General features: G+C 48.0%; 1 protein-coding gene and 1 non-coding gene across 3 annotated transcripts in view; both read right to left on the reverse strand.

Annotated features, from left to right (window-relative positions):
• Nucleotides 1-13,943, reverse strand: part of Rhogap68f (Rho GTPase activating protein at 68F) — a 56,570-nt gene extending 42,627 nt beyond the window's left edge. The window contains exon 1 of one of the 2 annotated variants that reach the window (XM_077673614.1): nt 13,844-13,943. In XM_077673614.1, the coding sequence (XP_077529740.1) occupies nt 13,844-13,919 (76 nt within the window). In that variant the 5' untranslated portion in view covers nt 13,920-13,943. Of the gene's footprint in view, nt 1-4,993; nt 5,104-13,843 lie in introns of those variants that run through there. The other variant, XM_077673616.1, reaches the window with a different exon arrangement.
• A 4,297-nt stretch (nt 13,944-18,240) lies between these two features.
• On the reverse strand, nt 18,241-18,313 carry Trnak-cuu (transfer RNA lysine (anticodon CUU)). The gene has a single exon. It is a non-coding gene; the product is annotated as a tRNA-Lys (tRNA).
• Nucleotides 18,314-26,671: the final 8,358 nt, after the last annotated feature.

A 26,671-nucleotide genomic window follows, 5' to 3' on the forward strand; every position in this document is an offset into this window, starting at 1 on the left:
CCAAATATTTATATTCCTTCACTCTAGGTAATTCGCCTTGCTGGATAGACACTACGTCGGTGGTAGCGTCATTGAAAACCATTATTCCTGATTTTCCTGCACTGAAATTTAATCCGAGGTCAGTGGCTTCCTGGCCGCAAATATTTATTAGCCGCTGCATATCGGCTTGGTTATCAGCTAAAAGAACAATGTCGTCTGCGTATAACATTCCCGGAATATGCTGTTGTACCACTTCGCCTTGCAGCATATGGGTTAGGCTAAACCCTACTTGACTTTCTTCCATTTTCTTTTCTCACCCTGCCATGTAAAGCATGAACAGTATTGGGCTCAAAGGGCATCCCTGTTTCAGTCCCCGATGGAAGTTGACCTGCTGGGCGCATTTCTGTCCTTCCCAAGTAAGGTGCACTCTATTGTCTTTATAGATTGCTATAAGGAACTGTACTAACTCGTCATCTAATCCCTGGAGTTTCAACATTTTCCACAGCCGTTCTCTGTTTACGTTGTCATATGCCCCTTTAATGTCCAAGAACGTAATCCATAGTGGTCTATTCTGTGCTTTCGCAATTTCAATGCATTGCGTTATCACGAACAGATTGTCATCCAGTCGCCTGTCTTGTCTAAATCCATTCTGCAGTTCCCCAAGTATTTCATTTTCTTCCATCCATGCTTGAATTTCTGATTTTATCGCCTGCATTACGAATCTATACACCACTGACGTTACCGTGAGTGGTCTGTATGAATCAATACTGGCTTTGTCTCCTCTGCCTTTATATATTAAATTCATCGTACTTTCTAACCAGTCCTCTGGTATTTGTTTGGTTTCTATCACCTTATCTATTGCCCTCATAAACGATTCCTTACTTTTAGGTCCAAGTAGGTTTATCAGTTGCATTGGTATTCCGTCCAGGCCCACTGCTGTCTGGGGGGAAACCTTTTGCTCTGCTTTTTTCCAATCAAGGTTGCTCAAACTTATTTGCCTTTCCGCAGTCTTTTGTGGCGCTGATGTTATCGGTGCAGGTTTCCCTACCACTATTGTCCTAAACTTCTCACTAATCACTCGATGAATATGCGCCAACGCGTGCTCTCCTTCTAAATGTTCCCCCTCTTCATCAATCAGGAATTTTTGATGGCTATCGTTTTTTGAGCTTAGTGATTTTACATGGTTCCAAAACTTCTTGGATGCGCTTTTATCCTTCTTCCGTATTTCTGCCATCCATTGTTCGCTTTTCTGCTTGATCTTTGTTTGCACCATTTTCTGCACTTCTAGTTTTTTTCCACGGTAGACCTCCCACTTTTCCTTCACTACCTCCGGTTCCATACCAGTTCTTTTTGCTTCTCTATGTTCTCTCGACGCCTTTCTTCGCTGGTCAATAGCCTCTTTTATTTCCTTATTCCACCAGCTTCTCGGCTTTCTCTTCCCTTTCCATCGGTTTCGTTCCTTTGCTTCATTCATCTTACCCTTTATGAACGCAATCATTTCATCGTAATCCCAATTTTTGCCTGGGTATTTATTGATTTCATCTTCCAATTTATCAGCGATGATCTTTAACTGCTCATTACTCAAAGTATTTCCTCCTATTGTACCTATTTCTGCATTTGTCCGGGTTGTGCCTCCAAAGTGCAAGCTAAACCGCTTGTGGTCGCTTCCTAAGCTGTCTGTTCCATTTTCATCTATCCTCATTTCCCGCAGCCTTCCGTATACTGTCTCGGATACTAAACTGTAGTCTATGCTGGACTGTCTGTTACCGCTTTCCCACGTTATTTGTCCATCACACTTGTCCATCACAAACTTTTTCTGCCTTTTTTTTTTTACAACTGGCCTCAAGTAATTTGGACAGAGAACGACCTGAAGTTCACGCAGACAGTTTTTGTTCCCAACATTTTTTTTTAGGAGCGAAGCCCCTTGGTGGCTGGGGCTGTTGGCTTCTCCTGTCATCGTCGTAGTCGTCGTCTCATGTAGTGACAGTACTAAAACAGAGGGAAACTCGTTTACGCCTCGCGCTAGAACGTAAGGCGTACTAAAAAAAAACACTGGGAAACTCGTTTACACCTCGCACTAGAAGGCTTGGTGGTTCAAAGACACAAGACTTTTACAGAAAAGCTGTATACCTATACCCCGCAACGCTTTCATCTCCGTTGGCAAAAACTCCAAGGTGCCAAGCATACACTGCATGCTTCGCCCCTCCCCAGGTTTCACGTTAGTGGAGTGGGCCGGGATCTTTAATTTTTTTTAATTGGCCTCACGTAATCAAGAGAGAGAATGACCTGAAGTTCACGAAGACAGTTTTCGTTCCCAACATCTATTTTTAGTAAATTGCGTCGACACTTCCATGGTACAGCCAGTTTCCGGTGTAACTCGGTGTTAAGAGCCGAGTGCGCTGAGCGCTGCACAACACGAAAGAAACGCCCAAGTGCGCCTCGCCCGGCCTCCGGCGCCTCGTCATTGTTGAACGTATACACTGCGTGATTAACGAGACACCGAAGCAAACACGTCACTCCCCTCTCGTCACGCATTAGAGGCGCGCGGTAACGAGCGGGGCGTGATGAAAGCGCTCGACGAAACTTGAGTTCACCTGCTACCTCGCACTACGTAATGGTTTTCGGGGTAATCAAAGAAATGGAATTGCTTCCCGCGAACGCCTTCCACGAACACTCGTCGAACGTCGAACTCCGTGCGAAATTTTTCGGTGAAGTTCGCGTCTGTGTCGGAACAAAAGCCCATGCATGCTCAACCATTCGATTTGATCGATTTATTGTGGGGTTTTACGCGCCGACGCTACACAGGCGAGGATCTATGGCGCGCCGTTGTGGAAGGCTCCGGATTAATTTTGACCCCCTGGGGGTCCTTAACATGCGCCGAAATATCTAACACACGGGCGCTTTCGCTTTCCGCCTTCATCAACTCAACCCATTGGACATCATTGCTTAATCATTGTGTAATGCCGACAGTTGCAGGTTTTTGGCTTTTACATGTGTGTATCAATCTGAGCAGCTTTTTTTTTTTTTTCTCTCGAAATGAGTCAAATCGACCCGAAGAGAATTTCAGAAACGAGCGGAAATTTTGTGACCGCGCCTAAATGCATCGCTATCAAAGCTAACTTCCCCTGACTATCATGTAAAACATACCATATAATAGCTTTGACAGCGTTGCATTTACGCCCGGTCACAAAATTTTCGCTTGTTCATGAAATTCTCTTTGGGTGAATTTGACTCATTTCGAGAAACAAAGCTGCTCAGATCGATACACGCACAATCAGGTGTCCTAACTAGGTCTTCCTTAAGAAAGAAAAATGGAGGCCTTCAGCGCTGCTCTCAGGAGTTTATTAACTAAAAAAAAAATCTGGGGCCATCTACACTAACGTGAAACATGGAGAAGGGCGAAGCGTGCACTATAAGAGTATTGTTGGCGCCTTGGCGTTTTTGTCCACGGGGATGAAAGCATCGGCGGTAGACGTAGCTTTGCTGCAAAGCTCTCTTGTCTTTGAAGCACGAAGTTCCCTAACGCCAGGCGTAAACGAGTGTCCGTGTGTATTTTTAGTACGCCTTACGAAGCGCTCCAGCGCGAGTCGTAAACGAGTGCCCCGGTGTTGTTCTAGGGCGAGGCGTAAACGAGTTTCCCGGTGTTTTAGTAGCATGACTACATGCGACGAAGATTACGACGACGACGACGACAGGAGGCGCCAACAGCCCCAACTAAGGGGCTTTGCCCCTAAAAGTTCACGTCAATTGGTGACACCGCAACCCTCTGGCGGCGAAAAAGAAAGTACGAATGCCCCTTGTTACGACCACTACACGTACAGATAGTCTGGGCTTGCTAGCTGGAAGGCTCAATGCCCCCCCCCCCCTCCCCTCATTAGCGCGAAATCCGGCCGCAAAGGCACTTTCCGATTTCGCCACCGGCAGGAAAACAGCCGCCGCAGGGCGGGAAACCGAACGACCCCACTTAGGCGCAACGGCTGTGTAAATGCAGTGGCAATAGGCGAAAGCGGACGAAGCAAGAAGTAACGAGACGAGCACAGAAGTGGGCGGACGGTGTCTTAAAGTGCACAATGTAAACACTTCAATGCACCATGAATGGACGAGTACTAACTGTGCACACGTAGGGACAGAGGTGTTCCAGAACCACTTCAAGACTTAACAAGTTGTACAGTTTTTTTAGGGGCGAAGGCCCTCGGGGGCTGGGGCTGTTGGCGTCTCCTGTCATCGTCGTAATCGTCATCTCGTGTAGTCACGCAACTAAACCACCGGGGAAATTCGTTTACGCCTCACGCTTGAGAGCTTCGTGCTTCAAAGACAAGAGACTTTTACAGCAAAGCTGTACACTTGTACCTCTAACGGTTTCGCCTCTGTTGGCAAAAAGGCCAAGGCGCCAAGAATACACTTACACACTGCACGCTTCGCCCCTCCCAAGGTTTAACGTTAGTGGAGATGGCCCGGAATTTTCTTTTTATCTCAAATTTTTTCTTAAAATTTTGGCAGCTTCCTATCTGACTATTTCAACAACACCAGTTAAGAGATTGAAATGTTCAAGTTAAACCGGGGGCTAGAGTAACTCGGCTGCTCGCAAGAGACGCGGAACACAAGATCTTCCTCAAGTAAGGCAGGCGCCTGTTCAAAATCGCCCGAGCCAAGTAAATGCAATTTCCCCGCTGTAGCTGCAAACTGCATAGCCCGATAGCTGATCTCAAGACCCGTAGTCTTTATGTTTTCAATTCTGAACACGATCAGTAAAAAACATCAGTGGCGAATGCATAGTCTGCGCTTGCTCGCGGAGCTCCGCGGGAGCTCGTGCACAACCATTGTTACCATATGCGATGGCGGTTGTTTTGATCAGCGACTAAGACGCCTCGGAGGTTACGACACAAGCGGTCATCACACGCGCGGAAGTGTTACGACAAATGATTCCCGGACATCACGTTTCAGGATTTGTATTGCTCAGAACCCCAGCAACCGCCCAACACGCGATCCAGTCCGCGAACGGAAATTCGCCTACCTGACGATGACTCCTGCTCGGACGACATGGCCGTGTCGGAATGGAAGCGCTGTTATCCGAGACACTCCGCAAAAGTTCCGTCCCGGTGGGCCACGAGCGGAGATAAGCACGTCGCGAGCTTATCTGCGACGAACCGGCCCGCTTCCCTCCACCCCTTCCACGAAGCAGGGCTTCAATGGCGCTCAGATAACGGTCTCACGCGCGCTTTTCGTTTTGTATTGTACAAGCCGCCAAAGAAAACAGAATTAAAAAAAAAAACAGGCTCAATTGCTCTTTTGAAAGCAATAAGAACGATAATTGCTATTTCTAACGGTTAAAACAATGGCAGTTGCTGGGTGTTCATTCATATACGCATACAAACGCGCGTGCGCGCACATTATATTTCAATGCGTAAACGCATGCAGCGTGGATGGATACATCGGACTGGCGCGGTTCAAGAGCAAGTACGCTGAGTCATTCCACTGTATACTGCGCCTCCCAAGAAGATGCTGGACCCGCTTCTGCTTTCTTGATTATTATTATTATTATTATTATTATTATTATTTATGCGTCGTGTGACTGTAATTGCTGTTGTCCTTTCATTTGTAAGTGTACGACTTGGACATCACGGTTGCTCCTGGCCACTGTAAATAATCTGATTGATTGATTGATTGATTGATTGATTGATTGATTGATTGATTGATTGATTGATTGATTGATTGATTGATTGATTGATTGATTGATTGATATGCTCCGTTTAGGCGCACAGTTTAAATCGTTGATAAGCAGCCCACTAAAGTTAGCTGCGCTATATATGTAAATCTACAACAACGCGCACCCGAAATCACTGGCGCACAAAGTACAGAACAACACAGGCCTTAAAGTGACTCCCGAGTGAAGCCTAGCAGTTGACGGTTACGGAGTACGACGTTCTGCGGTGCTTATATATATAACACCAGAATACGAGAACCCGTTTTCCCCCACGACACATCAGTGGTTTTTATCCGCCCTCACCACAAAGACGCCCGAACGAGCATTGGCTTAAGAATCACGGATGCTTAAAAACAGTTTACTTCAGTAATTATTGCCCCGCGTTTGCGGAAGTTTCGTATCCATATACCAGCAAGAACAGGCCAACGATTATGAGACAGCATACTCGGGTACAAGTTAGTAAACGTCAATAGCCCATGACGTGTATCCCTCCGCCGAAGCGACGGACCCGGATGTCAGCGTGCACGGGCGCGCGTTTTAAACGTAGATTGAGCTTAAATTTGCCGTGGCCACAGTAATTCATAAGCATATCAAGTCTAAAAAAATCACCTAAACGACTCTTCATGTTCAAAATACTCGCAGTAAGGAACGTTTTGCGCCGGGCGGAGGAATAACGGTTATGAGGCGCTGGGGCACCTTCCGTTTTTTAGGTACCAATACACTGGACACGCAGTGGCTAAAGAAGACTAGAAGGCTAACGATGAAATATGGCAAGAACAGCGGAGAATCCAAAACAACCAAGGTAACCAAAAAAGAGGCACGGCAGATTGAAACGAATAAATGGAGGGAAAAAATGGAAGCTAAAACGTCGTTAGAGATGTACAGGGCTGAGAAATTGGACATCAGAAAGGAAAATTTCTACGATAATTCCCACGACAGTGCTTTGCTTTTTGAGGCTACAGCAGGTTGCTTGCGAACTAAGACCTCTGTGGGGAAGTACGTATTCACAAAATGATGGGGTATGCGTAATCTGCGGGAAAGAAACGGAAACTATGCGCCACGCAGTGTTAGAATGTGCGTGTATCCATGCGAATCTACATGAGGGAAATATTCGGTTTCCAGAAGCCATGGGATTTAAGGGTAGCGCAGAGTGAGTTAATTTCAAGGCTGCCGAGGCGACGAAAGCAAGGTAAGAATGCTGGTGGACGAAAAGCGGAAAGGGGAATATTGACTAGGATAGCTACCACCTGTAACAGGGAAAAAAAAGTATTTTGTGCATAATAAGCTTTTTGTGCCTGCCCTAAGAGTAGCGCTAGTATTAAACGAAGATATAAAACATAAGTACATTAGTTTTTTTTTGTAAGATGACACGTCATCACCCCGCTACAAACGGGATACCACTAGCAACCACCACCACCACCACCACCACCACCACCACCATCATCATCATCATCGTCGTCGTCCACGTCGTCGTTGTCGTTCTTAGGGTGCGTTCCAATTTACCGTTTAGACAGCTTCGTTGCCGTCTTCGCGGACAGTACGCCATGTTAAGCCCCGTTCCAATTCGAACGAAGTAGTCAAGGAAGACTGATTCGAGGAGACAGCATCGAAGTCAGCAACGATGCAGGCTACCTTCCTGTCTAAACTAATAAGTGACGCCAGCGCCACCTTTTTGAGTATTAATGTTGAAAGAAAAGCACTTGTTCATTTATTGAAATATTTAGTATAATTTACTAGTGATGAAGATGACTTTGTATCATTTTTAAATTACGTAACGTTTGTAATAACAACGCTAATCTTAGTTACGAAACTTGCGGATTGCGCAACTCAACATGTATGCTACGACGCTGTCGTCTGCGCTGGTGTTGCGTTTGCGACCGCGGCGCCGTTCCAATTTTATTCCTTTAGACGTCTAGTTAGACTGCTTCGTAGGCTGTCTACAAAGCTGTCCGCGAATTGGAACGCAGCATTAATCTGCACCTTAGTATACGATAATCGTAGTAAAAAATGGAGGAGTATTTGAGGCGTTAGTACGAATACGCAAATTCCGGAAAACGATTGCGCGCAGGTTTAAGAATTATTTCGGGCCGCAAAACTAAGAACACCGGCAAACGGATCAAGGAAACGAATGTAAAGCGGAAGTGTTACACATATACCACTAGCACGACTTTCACACGAACCTTCCAAGTTGGCACGCAATACAACTCAAACACGCCCGGCTTTAAATCACCGATACGGCCGATATGGTATCAGAACAAGGTCCGCCTGCACCGATCTGCGCCTATATTTACATAGCATGCGTTGAAAACCGGGTCTGTAGGTCCCGTTTTCTGAGGAAGTGTGACTCATGTTTACTCTACTCTACACACAACGGATCACGGCCACACAAGTTATTTCGGTGTGTCGCGAAATGTGTTCGATTGGACTGCAATTAGGTTCCAACACAGTTCTCGGGACACGCCGTACCTGCACTTCGCCATTCGATTTACCTATGCTTGGTGTAGGTGCGTGTAGGCTCAGAGTGAACTGAACGCCCGGGTCAGCTCTGCACTGCGGTGACCACCGGCATTGCACTCGTGTGCACTGAGTGCAGGGGCTGTGCATGACGGCCGACTGCAACAGACTTGTTCGATCTGAGACGGGCATGACTATTGTGCACTGGCAAAGGTAGGATCCCCCATGCGCCTCTGCTTGTGCAACAGCACCAAAATGGGGCGAATAAACGCCAAAACAGTGCGCACCGCAATGTCGTTCGTTCGAACATCGAAAGAACGCGAGAAAACGGCGCCATTTTCTAGTATCGACGCCAGTGAAAAAAACCTCGCGTGGTCACGGACCTCTGCTTCATTTTATTTTTCGCAACCACGAAAAAAAAAAAAAAAAAAAAAGGCGTCGCGGACTAGTAGTACTAGTAGTATGAGTTAAAGGAAAAGGGAAGGAAAAAAATTACACCATCTTCCCGTAGGGCCGGGAACCCTGAGTAGTATGCAAAGCAGCCATGGGGTCGATTCAAGTGCCCATTAGTTTTCAGTTCGTCGTTTCGGTTAGGTTGAGGTAGCTACCGTTATATTTACAGTTTGGTTTCCATGGTCTACCACACTTTTCACTTACCGGAACTATGAAATGGGAAATTGCGTTGAGCCCATGGCTGTTTCGCATACTACTCAGGATTCCCCTACGGGAAGATGGTGTAATTTTATTAGATGCGACGGGGCTATGTCCCTCCCTTGTCGTTGTTGCGCCGTCCACGCCCCCACTGCGTATGCTCGGCTTGCTGAAAGCCCGGTGGTGTCTTACCCGTTAATGGCTCCTGGAGCGACAGTGTTACCGGTGGCTTCCTGGGCCGGCCCGAGATGAGCCGAGCATGAGCAGTGGGGGTGTGGACGGCGCAACAACGACAAGGGAGAGAGAGAGAATAGTCTTTAATGATACTGGTGAGGTTAGCCTGGCCAAGGCGCCTAGCTTGCTACACCAGATGTATGAAAAAATGAAATCAATGAACAGATCATGATAATGACTGTGATGAAGATGACGCGCTCATTAAGAGAGTCCTCTTTAAAGAGTCTGATCAAGTCCTGTGCTTCGCAGAAAAGACAATAGAGCAGGGACATAACAACAAGTATGTCGAATGTGATGGCGGCTTAGTGTACCGTGTGCCGTTGGCTTGTAGTAGAGTATATGTAGGACAGACTGGCAGATGCATCAACTCAAGGCTACGTGAACACCAGAATAACATACTAAAAAGAAAAAATGGGAACCTCTCAAATCACTGTGCTAAATGCCAGGGGTGCGAACCCTACTTTTCAAATTCAGTCACGTTGTTTCATGATTCTTATCAACGCACGCGTGAAATAGTTGAAGCGGCTGAAATGCAATTAGGTGATTTCGAATGCGTCAGCACAACGTCGATATCCTTGTCAGTAAAGGAAGCAGTGTTCTTGAAAAAGAACTGGTCATGGTAGTGTCTGACACGTGTGGAACAGCACCGAGTTCGTCTGTGTAATTCTAACCTTTTCTGTTTCTCCTATCGCTTTTTTTTTTCATGTATATATTTCACGCTTGCTCAATAAAATTTAGTTGCAAGTTAGCGCTTGTCCCTGTCTCACTCTATGTTCCTGTAGTTTTTTGGCGCTTAAGAAGTAGTGAGGGACATAGCCCCGACCATGAGATGCTGGAGCGACAATGTTGCCGGTGTCTCTTCCTGGGTCTGCGGATGGACGGACGACGGAGCCGAGAGCAAGAGATGCTTCGCATCTAAAAATGATGCACCCCTCCGTGCAACGACGAAGATGGTTGAACGCGAAGCTTTCTCGTGAAGGATTCTTTGGTTGGCCGATCCCACACGGCGAGCATGTGCTACTCTATACTCGGTGACAACTTAAGAACGGCACCGGAAGTTGCCGCTGTGCCTTATCACCGTAGCCGGATATTTCTCCGCGCGGCGCAAGTAGGGCGTTACTGTGAATATTTTGAACATGGTGTGAGCCGTTCCCGTGATTTTTTGGACTTACTAATGACAAACAAACTGCCTGAGACAAGGCAGACGATATCACGCATTCATAGCGAACCACTTTCAAAACGCGCGCGCACTGACGTCACGGGTCTGGCGCTTTGGCGGAGTGATACACTACATGACGTGGTGCCGTTCTTGAGTTGTAACCGAGTATAGAGGTACCCACAAGCAACTCCCGTGTGGGAACTCCGTAGGCCGAACATTTGGTTTTGGGGCTTAGCTGTAACTAGCTTTTAATACATTCTCTTTCCGTGGTTTTGGGGTGTACGGCGGGAATCGGTGCCTGCTGATTGGCGTTCGCTTCGAATACGTGGAAATGGAGCAATAGGATAGACGCCGGCTTTGTAACGCGAGGGTTGATTCCGGCCACGGGAAGCCGCGTTTTGAAGCGCAGAGCACTTTAGGGGCTCGCCTTGCCGTCGTAGCTCGCTGTAACGGTCGATGTCAAACGACTGCCGAAATCAGGCGGTGCCGCTAGATAGCGGAACCAAGTAGAGCCCGGTGTTCCGTCGTAGGCCGTCCCGCAGAGGCTTCGAAAACCAAGCGGTTTAAATTGTCATGACCGTTCGAAGCTCGTGATCTCCCCGATGTTTAGCGAAAAAATTACGCCCACCTCCTCTCGCGGGAACCCTGGTGTGATGCGACGCTGAGGGGGTTCAACCCTCAGCAACCGTCGACCGAAGCGGAGAGCAACCGTCGACCAAAAGGCCGCCGGAGAGCGGCACACCGGTTATATTATAGACACTATATACATATGCGCAGCGCGCCCGAAGGAGAGAAAACCGCGGAGCATGCGCAGCACCGCGCGCAGCGCAGCCCACCGGCGGAGTTAGAGCGCGCTGGGCCGCACACGCTCTCACCTGGGCACGCGTCGGCGCCAGTGCGTCTGCCGCGGCTATGACGCAACACAATCCAACACAATCCATTTTAATCCAATCCAAATCCAATCCAATCCAATCCAAGCCAATCGAATCCAATCCAATGCCCCTCGCGAGAGAGTGTTCGCTATCGGAGAGGAGAGGGGGAGAGTGGCTGCGGACAACGGACGCACGCCGCGGTCAACAACGGACGCACGCAGGAAGGACAGGGCCGCCGACAAGAGATGCTCTGAGCGTCGCATCTAAAAAAAAACACTGCAGGTACATTTGAGGCAAAATATACGTAATTAACCGGCACCGCCCACGTTCATTTAGTTAGGAACGCTCGTTGGGTTGGTTTTCGCGCTAGCAAGCGGGGAAAAAAAAAAACTGGCGGTGCAACGCCGGCACGTGCGGGAGGAAAAGCAAGCACAAAAAGAACAGAACTCCCGCTGGTGCAGTTCAAGGCAAGGGGCGCGCGAGCACTGCGAAAGCGGGAAATTTGAATTGCACTGGGTGGTAGCAGTGAGCGGATAACGGCGCTACAGGACATTGTGGCGAATATCACTTTCTCTGCACTTCCGTCAGTTTTCACGTTGAGTGGAACGGCTTTAATTTTTTCTTTCACTTCAGATCACTCATCATCATCATCACAAAAAGTCGGCTCTCCCGCAGGGCGTATTGGCGTACAACGGCATCGGTAAAGACACTAAAACTTCGCTTTAATACACTGTGAATATTACTGCACTCGTCTGGTAGTTTACTTTCATTCAATCCAGTCCGGGGACGGGAACATAGCGGGAGATAGCCGTCGCAGACTTCGGTGTAGAACCAGGCACTTTCGGGCAGTGACAGAACGCAGCAAACGAGCGACTATGTGAGGCGAGTTACCAGTTCCGAAAATTTTCGCCAGCCCAGTGAACTTAAACTCCAAACTGACTATTTACGCGCCCACGCTACAGCTGGTTTACAAGGCGCACCTAGTGACAGGCTACCAAGATTAATACAGTCCTGATTGATTGATTGATTGATTGATTGATTGATTGATTGATTGATTGATTGATTGATTGATTGATTGATTGATTGATTGATTGATTGATTGATTGATTGATTGATTGATTGATTGATTGATTGATTGATTGTGGGGTTTAACGCGCCGGCGCAACGCAGGCGATGAGGCGCGCCGTAGTGGAGGGCTCCGGATTAATTTTGACCACCTGGGGATCTTTAACGTGCGCCGAAATCTCGTACACACGGGCGTTTTTGCTTTTCGCCTCCATCAGAAAAGCGGCCGCCGCGGCCGGGAATCGAACCCGCGACCTCGTGCTCAGCAGCGCAACGCCTTAGCCACTGAGCCACCGCGGCGGGTATTAATACAGTCCACCTGAGAATCCTTAGCACGCACCGGAATACCGTACACACAGGCGTTTTATTTACCGCCTCCATCGAAATAGAAATAAAATAGCCCCCGAGGCAGAGAAAAGAACCCATAAACTCGTGCTCTCGCGAGTTAGCTCTCTGACTTTGCAACATTGCAACAACAGGACTAGATTGCTCAAAACTTATCGCCTGCGGCCATTTAGGAGAACATCTTCCAACATCCGGCTTTTAGAAGCAGTACGGTACAGGGGAACCTGTGCCTTTGTTTCTCTTCGTGTTTCTCTTTGAAGGATTGCAAGGAAAAGCTACCGGCTGTGCGCGAATTCTCGCCCTTACTTTTCTATGTACTCCTTTACAAAGATGTAACAATTTGGTGCTCCCGTTCTTTCCGTTTCGGTACATGAATGCTGAAATCATCCGATTAAGCGCTATATTAAAACATCACAGCAACTGAAAACGCAGATCAATAGTGGGTTTAGAACTGGTTCAAAAGAGGAGGAGGAGGAGGAGGAAGAGGAGGAAGAAGAACAAGAAGAAGAACAACAACATGTGGAAGAACAACAACAACACCAACAACAACAAGAAGAAGAAGAAGAAGAAGAAGAAGAAGAAGAAGAAGCCTCACTTACAAGACAGCACACGCGCTTAAAGTGCTTACAACACGACGCAAGCGTATTTTTTTTTTACTAAGGCACAGAATGCGTGTGTCTGGGGGGAAGGGGGGGGAGGGGGGGCACATTAAAAAAACAAAGCATTGCACATAAATTCTGAGGAGTTCCCACTAATGCGTAAGTATTAGTTCAAACTGCTCAGCTGTACACTTGGCGCCTTTAAAGTAGGCTTTACCCTTACACGCACATGCATTGCTGAGAAGAGACTAAAAGCCCTCCATGTAGTTCACTTGAGGTCAACTTCAGTAATATACACAAATACAGTGCTGGGAATATTTATACCCAGGAGAAATGTCACCATCTTTATGTAAACTACGAAGGCTCTAAGGTCTTTTATTGAACACTCCTTATGACCCCATGCGTTTATTCTTTCAATTCTTCCCTATCGATTCTGAAGGTACCAATCGTCTATGTTTACACTAACTTGACCAACAGCACGTTTATTTTGCAGATATAAGGCGTTACGCTTTTCCGCGTAGTAAGTCATACAGGCGCCTAAGGGTGCTCACGCATTGAAAGCCTAGAGGCTATCTCCCCCGCCATGGGCGCCGACGCTCAAATCGCACTAATAGCGCTGCACTTCCTGCACAATTACCGCGTGCCGTACTGTTGGTCCGCTCTTTGTACAGGTCAGACAAGCGGACGATCCAATCCATCACCCTGAACGAGCCAATCCATCACGAGCCAACGGGGGGGAAATCGCCGAGCAAGCGCGAGCGGGTGGTAGGCGTGAGCTTACCGAGGGACGTCTGGACTAGCTCGGAGTCGTCGAACTCCAGGGCCGGCTCGAAGTCGCAGTCGTGGTTGTCCGGCATGCTGTCGCTGTTCGTCGAGTCCCCTGCGAGTGACGAGAGGGGAACGGACGGTCAAACAAAGACCAGGGCATTCTATAGATAGAAGAGTGCACGGGAAACAAAGTCTTCGTACACCGCAAACGACAAGACATAAAAGGAATTATCGGTCATGAATCCTGCAGTTGACGCACAACTGTCTCCGCGTATTACATTTAATGAGACCATCGGTAGCTTCGGACTATACGGTTTACGCGTGTAGGCCGTGAGGTTAGCTTTCCCTTATTGCTATTGGGGGGGCTTTCTTCGCTGTTTGGGCTATTTTCCGACCCCAAACCGCGACGCGGTTGTGCCATAAAATATTTAAGTTTACACCGCTTGCATGGTACAAGAACTGCTTTCGACAAATGCCTTAACAAATCAACCTGCCTCAGTCCGTAGTTAATGAACACAACCCCTTAACATCTATACAGTTAATCACGTATCATTTCATTTGTTAGTAGTTTTATAATTGCTATAGTTCCTTTCAAGCATAGCGAACTCCTTCAGTCGTCACTGTTTTCATCATGAACCTGACTTATTGTTTATGCATTATACCATCGATTACCATCCGTAGTAGAATTCGGTACTAGCCTCTCTTATCACGTAATACCCTGTAAGGGGCCTTTAAGGGTGCAATACATGATTATGATGATCATGAGGACAATTATTGTCCTAACAGAGTTCACTGTATTCAGCAAGAATCAGACGTATATGCGAACATGAACATAGTCTTTGATACTATTGCTCTTCCAAAACTGTTGTTCACTACAACGCAAGAGCGTCCGCGCAGAATGCCTCCGGATTACCTGGCCTCTGTAACAAGGGGGCAGATATCATTTACGCGGCCAGTCCTGCATTGGCCTCAGTCAGAATTTCTAGATGGTGTTGGCTCGGATGCAAAACGCCTTTGGAAATTACGGTGTCAATGCGGAAGGTGCGTATAGGCTCCACGACAAATGTGCGAAGGCATGCACGGGGGAAAAAGTGGGGATAAATACATGAAGGAATACACAGAGAAATAAGGGGAGGAATATATGTACCATGTCATGGAGAGATGCACACGGAAATGTAGGGAGCGCAGCATAGTACAGCGTAAAATGCATCCATTGTTTGGTTTAGAAAAGGGCAGCGCCATGACAAAATACGGAACCGCGCGCGGCAGGGGTAAACGCAACAAAGGTGCAGCGGTTATACAACTCTAGCAGCAAAGTGTACCACGCACGATGAACAACAGCACGCGCATATAGCCGTCTGCTCAACAGTCCTTTTAAGCAATCATAATATGATTGAGCGCTCATAAACCGACGACGTCAAAGCTACTCGCCGTAACGTTCTCATAAAAACTTCAACGATTTCAACAACATAAACAAAAAAAAAAAAAAACACGCCAGTTACGTAAGCGCTCAGACGTATACATACGCTAGGCAAAGAAAGCCCTCGAAGGCGCCAAAGTCAGACGACCGTCTGCTTCCGTGTGCGTACGTATACAAGACGCAGGCGAGAAGGGGATGAGTGTCGTGCTGAAGGTTGGCAACCCTGCTATGCCGTTGCAGCTGCCAGAATTGGAGCACAGACGACACAGCTGCAGCTGCGGACTCGGCGAAAGATCAAATAGCGCCGACTTTATTTCCGTTTTTGAATGAGCTACCGGGAAGCTATCGCGTGGCACGTGCGGCTTTGCGCTCCGACACGCCCACCCTCGTAAAACATGGCGGATTCCACGGGGGCGAAAATGACGCACTCGAGGTATCCTTAACACGCAGCTAACGTACACCCTTCAACAAAATTTTCTAGGCCGATCCTAAGCCTTCTCGACCACAAGCTTGAATGATGCGAGCTAACTTCGCGATTTTTTATTTCCTGGCATGTCGTGTTGCAGTCACAGAAATATCATACGTGCTGGATGGTTATTTGGTTTGTGCATTCTTTAAAATCTGCGCCGCTGTTCTGGATTGTGAATCTTGTTGTGGCCTAGCAATGAATGTTGTATTTGTATTGTATTTGAGAATACAGGTACTGGTATTGTTGGCTACTTAAATGTTTCTTAGTTGTTTTTTTATGTTATTATGTACACTTTAGAGATTTGCCTGCATTGTTGCACCTTGACACTATCGCGATTATAAATTTTATTGTTGTTGGGCACGAAGATTGCATGTTAAAAAAATGCTTGTACTAGTACTGTACAACAGCCTGTGTTTTGGAGTGTTAGTTTTTTTTTTTTTTTTTTCTGTAGAAGGAAGCCTGCATCACTGCATACATTTTCTTTTTGGACCCAGGACTAGCCATTGGCTATGGGTCCAACCAGTCTGATGATCCTTTGTATTGTATGATTTGACAAATACAAATAAAAAAAAATAATTCAAAGAATACGCTTTACTTTTAAATGTGAGAAAAATATTTTATGGCAGTAAGAAATTGTTTTATCTAGCTTTCGAGCTTAAAACGTTTCAGCCTCGGTCGGGACGTAAGCTTGTATACAAGCTTACGTCCCGACAATTCAATGTATAGATTGAATTTTTGCGGACTGTCCGTTCTCGGCTCGGCCTAGAAAATTTTGACAGACTGTACCTTGCTTTCTTTGTGGTGGTTTGTGGCGTATGTACGACTATTCTAAATTTCGCATACGAATCGAAAAGCTCTAGCTAGCAATTCTGTGTTGCATTTTTTTAATGGGCTACCGGCGGATAGCCGCATATGTGCGGTTCTCCGACACGCCCATCCTCATAAAGTACGGCGTAAGCCGCAGGGGTGAAACGCTGCGCTAGAGCCGTCCTAAAGTTCCTTTGCTTTCTGTGTTGTTGTTTCTGGCGTGCACGAATTATGTAAATTTTGAATACGAATCGGATTTCCGAATATTCGGCTTTGACGGAATATTCGAGAGTTTGCACCGTAAATGTGACATGGAATCGTTGCTTGGTTCTATAAAACCTGTAGCATAGGTTTAAAACCCAGCACCCGCGAGTGTCGCATATCAGCGAATACAGAAACGCAAAGCACGTTTTTGCTTTTTTTTTTTCGTCTTCTGCTCGCATTTATCGCGACCCGAAAGTACTGGTCGTGTAGAAAAAACTCAATTTTGTGCTCAATTCAATATTTGAAGCCCGTATTTGTTGTTTGGAAAAGACGGGGTGATAGTCGTTTTCGATTCGAACTTTTTTTTTTTTTTTACTATTCGAAAATTCCGGTTTGTTTCTTTTAAGGTGGGCGATGCGCATGTACGTGATGCTCGTTTCGGTATTCAGAAATGCTACTGAACTCTATCATGGCGCATACGTCACACGGGTGGAACCTGAACTTTAACTGCTCCAACAGCTCAGTATTGCGAGGTGTGCTATGCGAAACAAATAGGAAGGTTCACGCTCCATTTGAGATTTAAAAGTTCGCACACTCTTTCACAACCCAGAAGCCGTCCTGAACCAACAGTGTACCTCCCAAGCCGGCAGAGTGCCGAATTACTAAGTTTGTTTCTAAATTTGAGCAACCACAGTAAGTTCATAACAACGCCGGTCTGGGAATAAGAAATGACTGCGCATGAAACGGGAACACCGGTAGGAATGGTCACCAATGGCGGAGACCTTGAATGCCTTTGGAGGACTCTGCCTGTAGTTACAAGGTTTGCGGGCTAGCAGAGATTTTATCCTTCATTCGGCTTCAAAAGAAAAAAGTGACATAACAGCTGAGTCATACTCTTTTTCATCCACGCACCTCGTACTTTTTTCGGAAGGTCAACTAGCCAATACGGATATTAAACGAACACTCAAACGAGCGCCTACAGGTACGCTGCATTTCATTCGTCTTCACGGCGTCGGCTGTCGCTGCTGAGGTGACAATGTAATGGCTTTCAAACTCGAGAATCTAACTTTCACGTCAGTTAACAGAGAATAAACCCAGGGTTAATTCAGATTACAATGAAATTGGAATATAATGACGGGTTTGTGCGTACGCACGCGGGCAAACACGCTTATCCCAAGTCCAGCTCTCGCTGACGCACGTCACACACAAGGATAATGACACACGTTGTCCTTTTTGAAGAGGAACAACGTGTGCCCGTCTTTGTTTAATGCATTGTAATTTATTTGTATCTCATTTGTACAGTTTGTTGATCCCAATGTTTAGAGGAAATTGAGTGTTATATTGAAATAAAAATATCATGGCCCCCTCATTAGTCCATCCGGTAATGTATGACTCTCCGTAATGAAGTATTGCCCTGATATCTTTCCTAAAGACAGGAACGGCCTATCATATTACAACGTTTCATTAAATACGACCACCTCAGGCCTTTTACTAAAAAAAAAAAAAAAAACGCCCAACGTGGGGCTCGAACCCACGACCCTGAGATTAAGAGTCTCATGCTCTACCGACTGAGCTAGCCGGGCTTTTTTTTTTTTTTTTTTTTTGGTAACAATAACTTTATTTACAAATATATACAGAACAGTATGCAGTGATTACAGTGGTTTCCGAGCGCATCAGAACATGGCTCCACTTAAACATAAAAATGAGGCGATCGGCTATCATGCGAGGAGAGGGTCAGAATGCTTTGCCAAGTAACTGTAAGCCAATCGGGGAGTATTGTCCGCGAAGTCACAGAGCGTTTGTGAAACTTAAGCAAGAGAGATTGCCAACAGGGCTACTGTGTCATTGCACAAAGTTTGAAGTGAACGGGATAGAGGGAAGGGAGAAATTAGAGGTCTTGGGTAAAGCCATTTCTTGGTATAACTGGACACCAGCGTTACCCGGGGCTAGCCCTCAAATTGCGTCCCATCTTCTCTGCTGTTGTGACTTGAAATCCATGAGTGCTCGCGTTCCCCGTTCCAGTGCGTCGCGTAGCTCGGAGTCTGCCTCATCCCCGTCGAGGGCGGCAATTTCCCATTGTGCCTTTTGGACTAAGTGTCGCCACGCCGGTCGGGGGCGCTCAGTACGTTCGACGGCGTCGACTCTCGCCCTCCATAGCGAGTGGAGCCCTATTACGTGGACACAGTCGCGAAGGAGCGGGCGTTCCGAGGCCGCGTCTAGGAACTTCAGATTTGTCCAAGTGATTCTCCAGCGCGTGTTGAAGGAGCACTGCAGCTCATCCCAGAAGTAGAACGCCGTGTTACAGTCCATGAATACGTGCTCGGCCGTTTCCCTCCCTCCGCACAGCAGACAGTTGGTCCCTCCTGGCAAAAAAAAAACCGCGTTCCTCCTGTCTTGCCTTTGTAGGCAGTATACACGTGTGAAAGCGGAAGAAAAAGTCCTTCGAGCCAGTCGGGATAGGGAGCTTCCGTACTCGCCGCAGGACGTCACTTTTCGGCCGACCAAGGGGTGGCAGGCGGTACATGGGCGGTGGGAGGGTCTGCTCTACGAGGTCCCAATACAGCCTCCTTGGTTTCACTGAGCAGAGGTATTCCCACGAGAAGCGCTCCTGTAAGAGGGCCACCGCCCCCGCCACTTCTCTGTAAAACCCTGTTGCACGGGCACCACCTAGGCGCTCCGCTGTTGTTGCGAGCCAAGGGGCGAGGTGCAACGCGCCTACATTTTGCACTGCCGCCTGGAGGAAGCCATCTCGGTGATCTCGGAAGTACAAAAATCGTTGCACGGTTAGTTTAAGCTCTAAATTAACGAGCCCAAGCCCCCCGGCTTCAACGCTCCAGAAAACGTTGGTGCGGCGCATGGGCTCATACGTGGATCGCCAGACGAAAACAGCGAACAACCGATGTAACTTGGCCACTGAGCCTGCGTCAATGGTCGAGACTCGGGCCGCGTACAAGATGGCTGGGTATACCACGGCGTTGCAGACATGTGCCCTAGAGAAAAGGGCAATATGTCGCGCTCTCCAGGGTTCCAAGTTCCTTCCAGCAGCTGCCAGTTTCGTCTGCCACCTGGGGGCGGTGGCTGTGCGGTTTTCTAGGTTTACCCCGAGGTAGCGGGTGATGCCCGCCCTCCATCGAACTCCGTAGAGTTGTTGTGGTTTGGTGGGCCATTCCCCTAGCCATGCGCCCTCTGATTTCAAAAGATTGAGTTGGGCCCCCGAGAATCGACAAAATGCCTCAGCCAGTGCGACGACCTCCCCTGCCTGCTCTCTCGAGGAGCACACAAACGCAACATCGTCCGCATAGGCCAACACCTTGAGCTCTTCGTCGCCGAGAACCAAGCCTTTGGTTGACTTGGACGCTATTGCCATCCTGCAAAGTGGTTCAATATACAATGCGAAAAGGATCGGGGACATAGGGCAGCCCTGCCTGACTGACCTTCCGATGTCGATGGGCGCCCCCACCTCCCCGTTTATGATGATGCTGGTGGTGATGGCGGTGTAGCAAATTTTTATCCACTCGACCATTGTATCCCCTACCCCACATTGACCGAGGAGCGTGAACAGGAAGGCGTGGTCAACCTGGTCGAAGGCCTTTTTAAGGTCGAGTTGTAGGACAGCTAAGGGGTGAATGCCTGATTCCGCCACCTCACAGATGGTCCGCATGCGGTGCAGGTTGGTGTTGATGGAGCGTCCCTTAAACCCGCACGTCTGGTGAGGACCCACAACACTACTGAGGGCTGTCTCGAGGCGTTGGGCCAGGATGCGGGCTAGGATTTTATAGTCGGTGGAAAGAAGACTGATAGGCCTGAAGTCTTCCACGTTGGGTGTTGTGTTATGGGAGGTTTTTTTGGGAATGAGTACTAAGTTACTGCTCCGCATGGAGGGTGGTAGCAGTTTTGTGCTTTTGATGTTTTCAAAGACCGCCGCCAATACCGGGCTGATCTCTTCACGAAACACCTGATAGAATTCCGAGATTATGCCGTCAGGCCCCGGTGACTTATTCTTTGAGAGTTTCTTGATCGCGCGCTTGACCTCTTCTACCGATATGGGTTCGTTTATTGTGGCCTTTACGTCCTCTGCAACCGTTGGCAGCGCGCCTGTGACTTCCGGTGGAGGAGCCTCAAGATGAGCGTGCGGGGAAAACAGCCTTGCGTAGTATTCACTGAAGGCCGTCTCCACCTCCTCGCTCCCACTAGCAAGACCCCCGGCATGGTTCACCTCGGGAATCCTTTTAGTGGCGGTCTTTGCTCGTTCGAAGGCGCCGAAAAGCTTCGATGGCTGTGCCTCGGACTCCACTCGTTGCTCCCTGCTCCGCACAAGAGCCCCCCAATACCGTTTTTCGAGCTCAGCGCGGATGTCGTTTTTCACGTTACGGATGTCTTCAGAGAATTCCCCCGGCCTCTCCTCGTCCGCTTCTACGAGGGAGCGCAGGCACTCCACCAGTCGATTTACTTTCGCCCTTCTGTCTCTCGCCTCTTGTCGCCCGATTGTGATTGCTGCATCTTTGACATGCTGTTTGAAGCGCTCCCACGCAGCTCCATCAATGGGCGCAGTGCTCATTGCTTCAATTTCACCTCTTACGCGATCGACGAAGGACGCGTGTTCGAGGACCGTGGAGTTCATCAGCCAACGGCTGCCGGCTTTTTTTCTGATTTCACGCTCAGCTCGGATGGTACATGTCACCAAGCCGTGGTCCGAGAACGCGACAGGAGTGACGGCGTAATCGATCACTAATGGCAACGCGTCCCCCGTCAAGTAAATCCGGTCGAGGCGGGCCTGTGACGTGCCTCGCCATCTAGTGAAGCGGGTGGTTGACCACCCACGCTGAAGGGCCACGTCAGCCAGGTCGCCCTCTCGAAGGACCGCTTTCAAAATCCGCGCTGACGCATCCACTACACCCTTAGCACCTGCTCTGTCGCTGGCGTTTACAACGCAGTTAAAGTCGCCCGCTAGGACAACACGGCCCGGGACCACTAGGATGTCCCGAATAGAAGAGAAGAAGTCGGTCCGCGCCTGCGTATCATTAGGCGCATAGACGCACACAAAGCGTGTAAGCTCCCCTCCCACCAGGACGTCGACGGAACAAAAGCGTCCGTCCTTCGCCAGCTCGCAGTCGATTACTGTTAAGAATTCGTGTTTCCGGATTAGAATTGCGGTACCACCCGCTCGGGTGGGTGTGAGGGTGTAAAAACACCAGAACTGGTGGCCGAAAAATCGTACAAAATTTTGAGCGTCCTCTCGAGAGGCAATTTTGGTTTCCTGTAAAAAGGCCACATCTATTTTTTTTTCATTCAGGAGGTCAACTAGCCAATGTTTCCTTTTCTGTGAGGTTAGACTTACCACATTTAAAGTGGCAAGCGTGACTGCCGGGCGACAGGACCGTGCGCTGCCCAAATCCAAGTTGTAGGTTACCAGGAGACGCGGCCTTCGAGAAACTGTACGAGCGAATTGTCAGACCCTCTTCATGTGTATCTCCGAAATACACAATAAAGTTGTTTTTTCTCTCTTTCTCTCCGAAACCTCCATGTAGGTTTACCACCATTCGCCGACAAAATTGTGTATTAAAAAGCGACCGCACTATTTTACCGGCAGTCGTTAGCGATACCAGCGCCGCCGCATTTCTGCGACACATCGCTAGCGATACTAACGCCACCGCACCGTCGCCGTGCTGGCATACGGGCACCGCATTTGGTGCTTCTGACGGCTACCGCTTTAATTATGAACAGCCGCAAGGTAAAAAACGAAAGACAGCGTGCGTTTTACCAAAGGCTCATGCAAAATTTACAAATACCTTTCGGACCTCACACTGAGTTTTACATGAGAGAAACGCAGTTTTCTCCCCTTATTTTCTTGCGGGGCACGGAAGGCACAATTTTTCTAAGGCGACACATTTGAAATATTCAGGGCAGCCTGAAACACGATTCGTCGCGCGAAAACCAAAAAGAAAACAGACGCTGACAGTGCGCCAACCTGTCGCATTATTTACTACTTACAAGCTCACCGCGGGAAATAAACCCCGCTTTCTGAAGATTCATTTATGACATCAAGATGAATTGCCAAAAACTTATTCAAGAAAACTCGAAACGAGAGGCTACCCCCGGGAGGGCGGTGGTTGTAAACCGGAAAAAAAAAATTATCACCGTGAGTACGGCGGGCTATGCCACCCTCCTTTCCTACAAAAAAACAAAAAAAAACAAAGAAAGCGCTTCTGCACTCTGAGTATAGGCCGGTTGTTGGCGCCCATGGCCGGCCAAAATGGAGGTTCTCACTGAAACCACAAACCCAAACCCGCCTCCACCGAAAAGAATAAGAAACAAGAGCACATGGAACCACACAGCGAACACAGCTTGGACGCACTCGAAACGAGGGTTGAAGGAAAGCTCAAGCATTACCTTGAAACTTTAAGTACGACCCTTGGCGAGAAATTAAGCAATAAACCGAGCAGTAACTTTGAAGCTATGGCATCGAGCTTAACACAGACGCTAAACACTCATAGTGACGGTCTAGAAAGTCGGGTTTCAGCGCTAGAGGAAATAGTAGCCCACACATCGTTACCTGCACAACCGAGCGCCAGTATATCAGCCCCGTCAACACGCACAAACCGTCATCAGTTGAAAGCTCGTAAAGAGGTAAAACGTCAGGGGGAACCGCAACTCTCGACATGGACAGGAACAGCAACAACATTACCGAGGGCTACACAGTACGACAATGGAACTGCAGGGGATATCCACGCGAAAGAGGTAACTCCAGCAGCACATTGCAAACCTATCCGTCGCCGAAACGCCTGATGTCATAGCACTGCATGATGCTTAGCCAAATTACAAAATTACAAAGCTTTATCTGCATTCAAACTCGACCAATCTGTCTCCGCTTATTCCTATCTCCTCCCTAACCTGGCCGTTTCTTTTTTTTTTTTTTTTTGCTTTTTTTCTCGCGCGTGCGCATTTATGGGGTTCCGCCGGATGACTTCTCTGCGTGGACGGGAGCGTCGGATTTTGATATACATAAGCTTTGACAAAAAGAACATCGCGTTGGCGAGTGAACCCATCTCACACCACAGCTCCTAGCTCAGTGGCGACGGGTTGATAAACGGCTACCGTTAAAATCCAAAACGGGATTCGAGGACGGGCCCAGCGGGGCGGAAAAACCAAAAGCGCCCAAGGCTGACAGGGCGGGGTCGACAGGGACGCGCCGTGGTGGGGGCGGGAAACAAAGGAATGGAGGGCACTCCGTCTTCTTCCTCCGTGTACTATGTACACGCGGCGGCATGTCGTCCCTCGGGGCATACGCGCTCCTCCTCGGCTGCCACTCCCACCACCGCTGTGTTTTTCGCCGCTCGTTCATAATTGATTCGTCCGCGCGGAGGCCATGACCGCCGCTGCCCCCGCTCTTTTTACGCGCCTGACCAACAACGATGTGCTGCGGGCGGTGCACGACGGTCGATGCGGAAAAGCGAGCATGCAGGCTACACTATCGCGTGGATTCGATAGTTTCTTCGCCATCCCGTCGATGCATCACTCTTAAAAAAAGGTCGGAGCATTCACTAATGGAATACTAACAAGTTACTTGTCCCAGTATACACTAGGTACTTAGTAACTGGAGGTAGTAAATGTAGCACTTGTCAAAATTACTAACCGAAGCAGGCAGTAAGCACCACTACCCCCACTAGTAAAGTCCCAGCGATAGCACTCTTCTGAGCTACATGCGTTTACTAACTGGCCATGCACAACCTAGTCAAAAGCACGACCTTAATCTAGTGCTACCACTTCCTACACTCAGTTAATTTACTAACCATGCAGTTGTTAGTGCCAGAGCCTACGTACAAAAACGCGGGGTAGTAAGGTTCGTAAGGAGTTAGTAAATACGGCCGTTACTACCTTTTTGCGACCTTTTTTATTAAGAGTGATGGCTACGCGTCCAGTAACTTGGCCCTCAGACACGCACTGCTTGCGCTCACCATCAAGGCGAAACGTACTTGAGGCCGAACAATTAAGGCAGGTTCGGAGTTTTGTTTAAAGAGCAGTGGTTGTGGTTCACAGTATTCCCCATCATCGTGTAACATTTGCCATAAAGCCACAAACTAAGATTTACATATCCCCGTTTCCGGTCAATCAGCTGAGAAGTGTCGTTACATAATCTTTTCAATCAAGACCATGTCTCGTTGGACTTGTAGCTTGTATTCACTGGCGAGGCACACATGCAGGCAACAATGTGAGTGCGCCGTTACTAATTACGTAAAGCTCCGCGGGATGGCGGCACTTTCCTGTACTAAGCACTAAGCACATCATTTGTGTCGGACGCCCACCGTATGCAAAGTAATGCCTTCACTTTCATGTGAATGCGATAAATAACATCTCTGTTGACACCACCATGGAGAGACGGGTTGCAACCGGGCAGACGATGCACGCCCCTGCTCTTTTTTTTTTCTTCGGCGAGCGGGCGCAGTGGCCCAAGCCGCGCCATGACAGTGGCCGTTTCCAGTGTTGCCAAGCGAAGAAATTGACAGCTAAAATTTTTAATGAATACCACCTATAACTCCGTCCGTGCGTCTCTCTCCCTCACTCTGTCTGTCTGTCTGTCTGTCTGTCTGTCTGTGTCTGCACGCTTGCCTGTACACCATCTGGGCGTATGTTGTGAGCAAGACTTGGTGCATACATACTTGTATAACAGTACAAGGCTGTAGCAAACACGAGTGCGAAAAAGGCGCACATGCACAAGTTTCACCGCGGCCTATCCACACAGACAGGCGTGTCCTATCACCTGCAAGCCAGCGCTTATGAAGTGGCGACAGCTCTGCTACGCACGAAGTGCGTTTCAGAGGCCGGCTAACTGCGTTTTCCTGGAACGCAGGACAGTAAAGCCGGATCAACACCTGTTCTTGCTTCCATAAACACACATGGATATGCATCTCACAAGCCACAAGCTCCATGGACGACAGAGCCGGCCATGCATACTATGTACGGCCACATTTACGTTGAGCCAATCAATGGTCATGGCCGTACATATATACATCATCATCATCATCCCCGTGATCATCATCAGCCTGTGTCCAGTGACGGACAATAGCCTCCCGTAAAGGTTTCCAGGTAGCCGCGAGCGCAAGGCTCTGCCACAGAATTTTTGCAGTTCATCCCTGCGACGAGTATTTGGTCTGCCCCTATTTCGTTTACGGTCCGTTGCTGTCACTAATGCGCTTGCCGTGTCCAGCCCATGCACGCTTCCTTTACTTAATTTGAACTACATGTCTTCCACACGAGTCCATTACCCATCCCACGTCGCTGTTTTGTCATATGCAAATGCGACCCACAACATTCTTTCAATGCCTAATTGAAGTTTGTATTCAAGGTGCTTAGTGAGATTTCAGATTTGTTGTACTCCATATGTCAATACCAGAAAAACAAATTAGTTTTGTACCAGATTTTCAGTGACACGACAAGGTTAGTGCCCATAATATCAGATTTCTTGGCGAACGCAGCATATACCATGCTTCTTTTTCTGCGGTTGATTCTTCTCAGAAGTTGCACACGCACATTCCTACGATAGATGTAATCAATCGCTCACTTTTTCTAACACTTTGTTACCTACCTTGAACAGAGGCGTCCTTCCCTGCCATTAAACTTCACTGCCATTCACTGTCCTCACATCGCTTCCCAATGTGATGTAAACTGTACACTGACGAAGGCAAGCCCCGTTGCCGATACGCGAGTAAACATCTTTGTTATTGGTTATTGTTCTTGCGGTGTCTCTGACTATTTTCGTATACTATTTCTACGCGCTCTGTGTGAGGTTTGTCTGCCCAATATATATATATATATATATATATATATATATATATATATATATATATATATATATATATATATATATATATATATATATATATATATATATATAGTTGATCGATCCAAAACGCACAGTCTTGCCCGCGTACAATGGGCGAGAA

The sequence above is a fragment of the Haemaphysalis longicornis genome, unplaced genomic scaffold (genome assembly GCF_048455015.1).
Source record: "Haemaphysalis longicornis isolate Haplotype H1 unplaced genomic scaffold, Haemaphysalis longicornis Haplotype H1 scaffold_6, whole genome shotgun sequence".
NCBI classification, from domain to species: Eukaryota; Metazoa; Arthropoda; class Arachnida; order Ixodida; family Ixodidae; genus Haemaphysalis; species Haemaphysalis longicornis.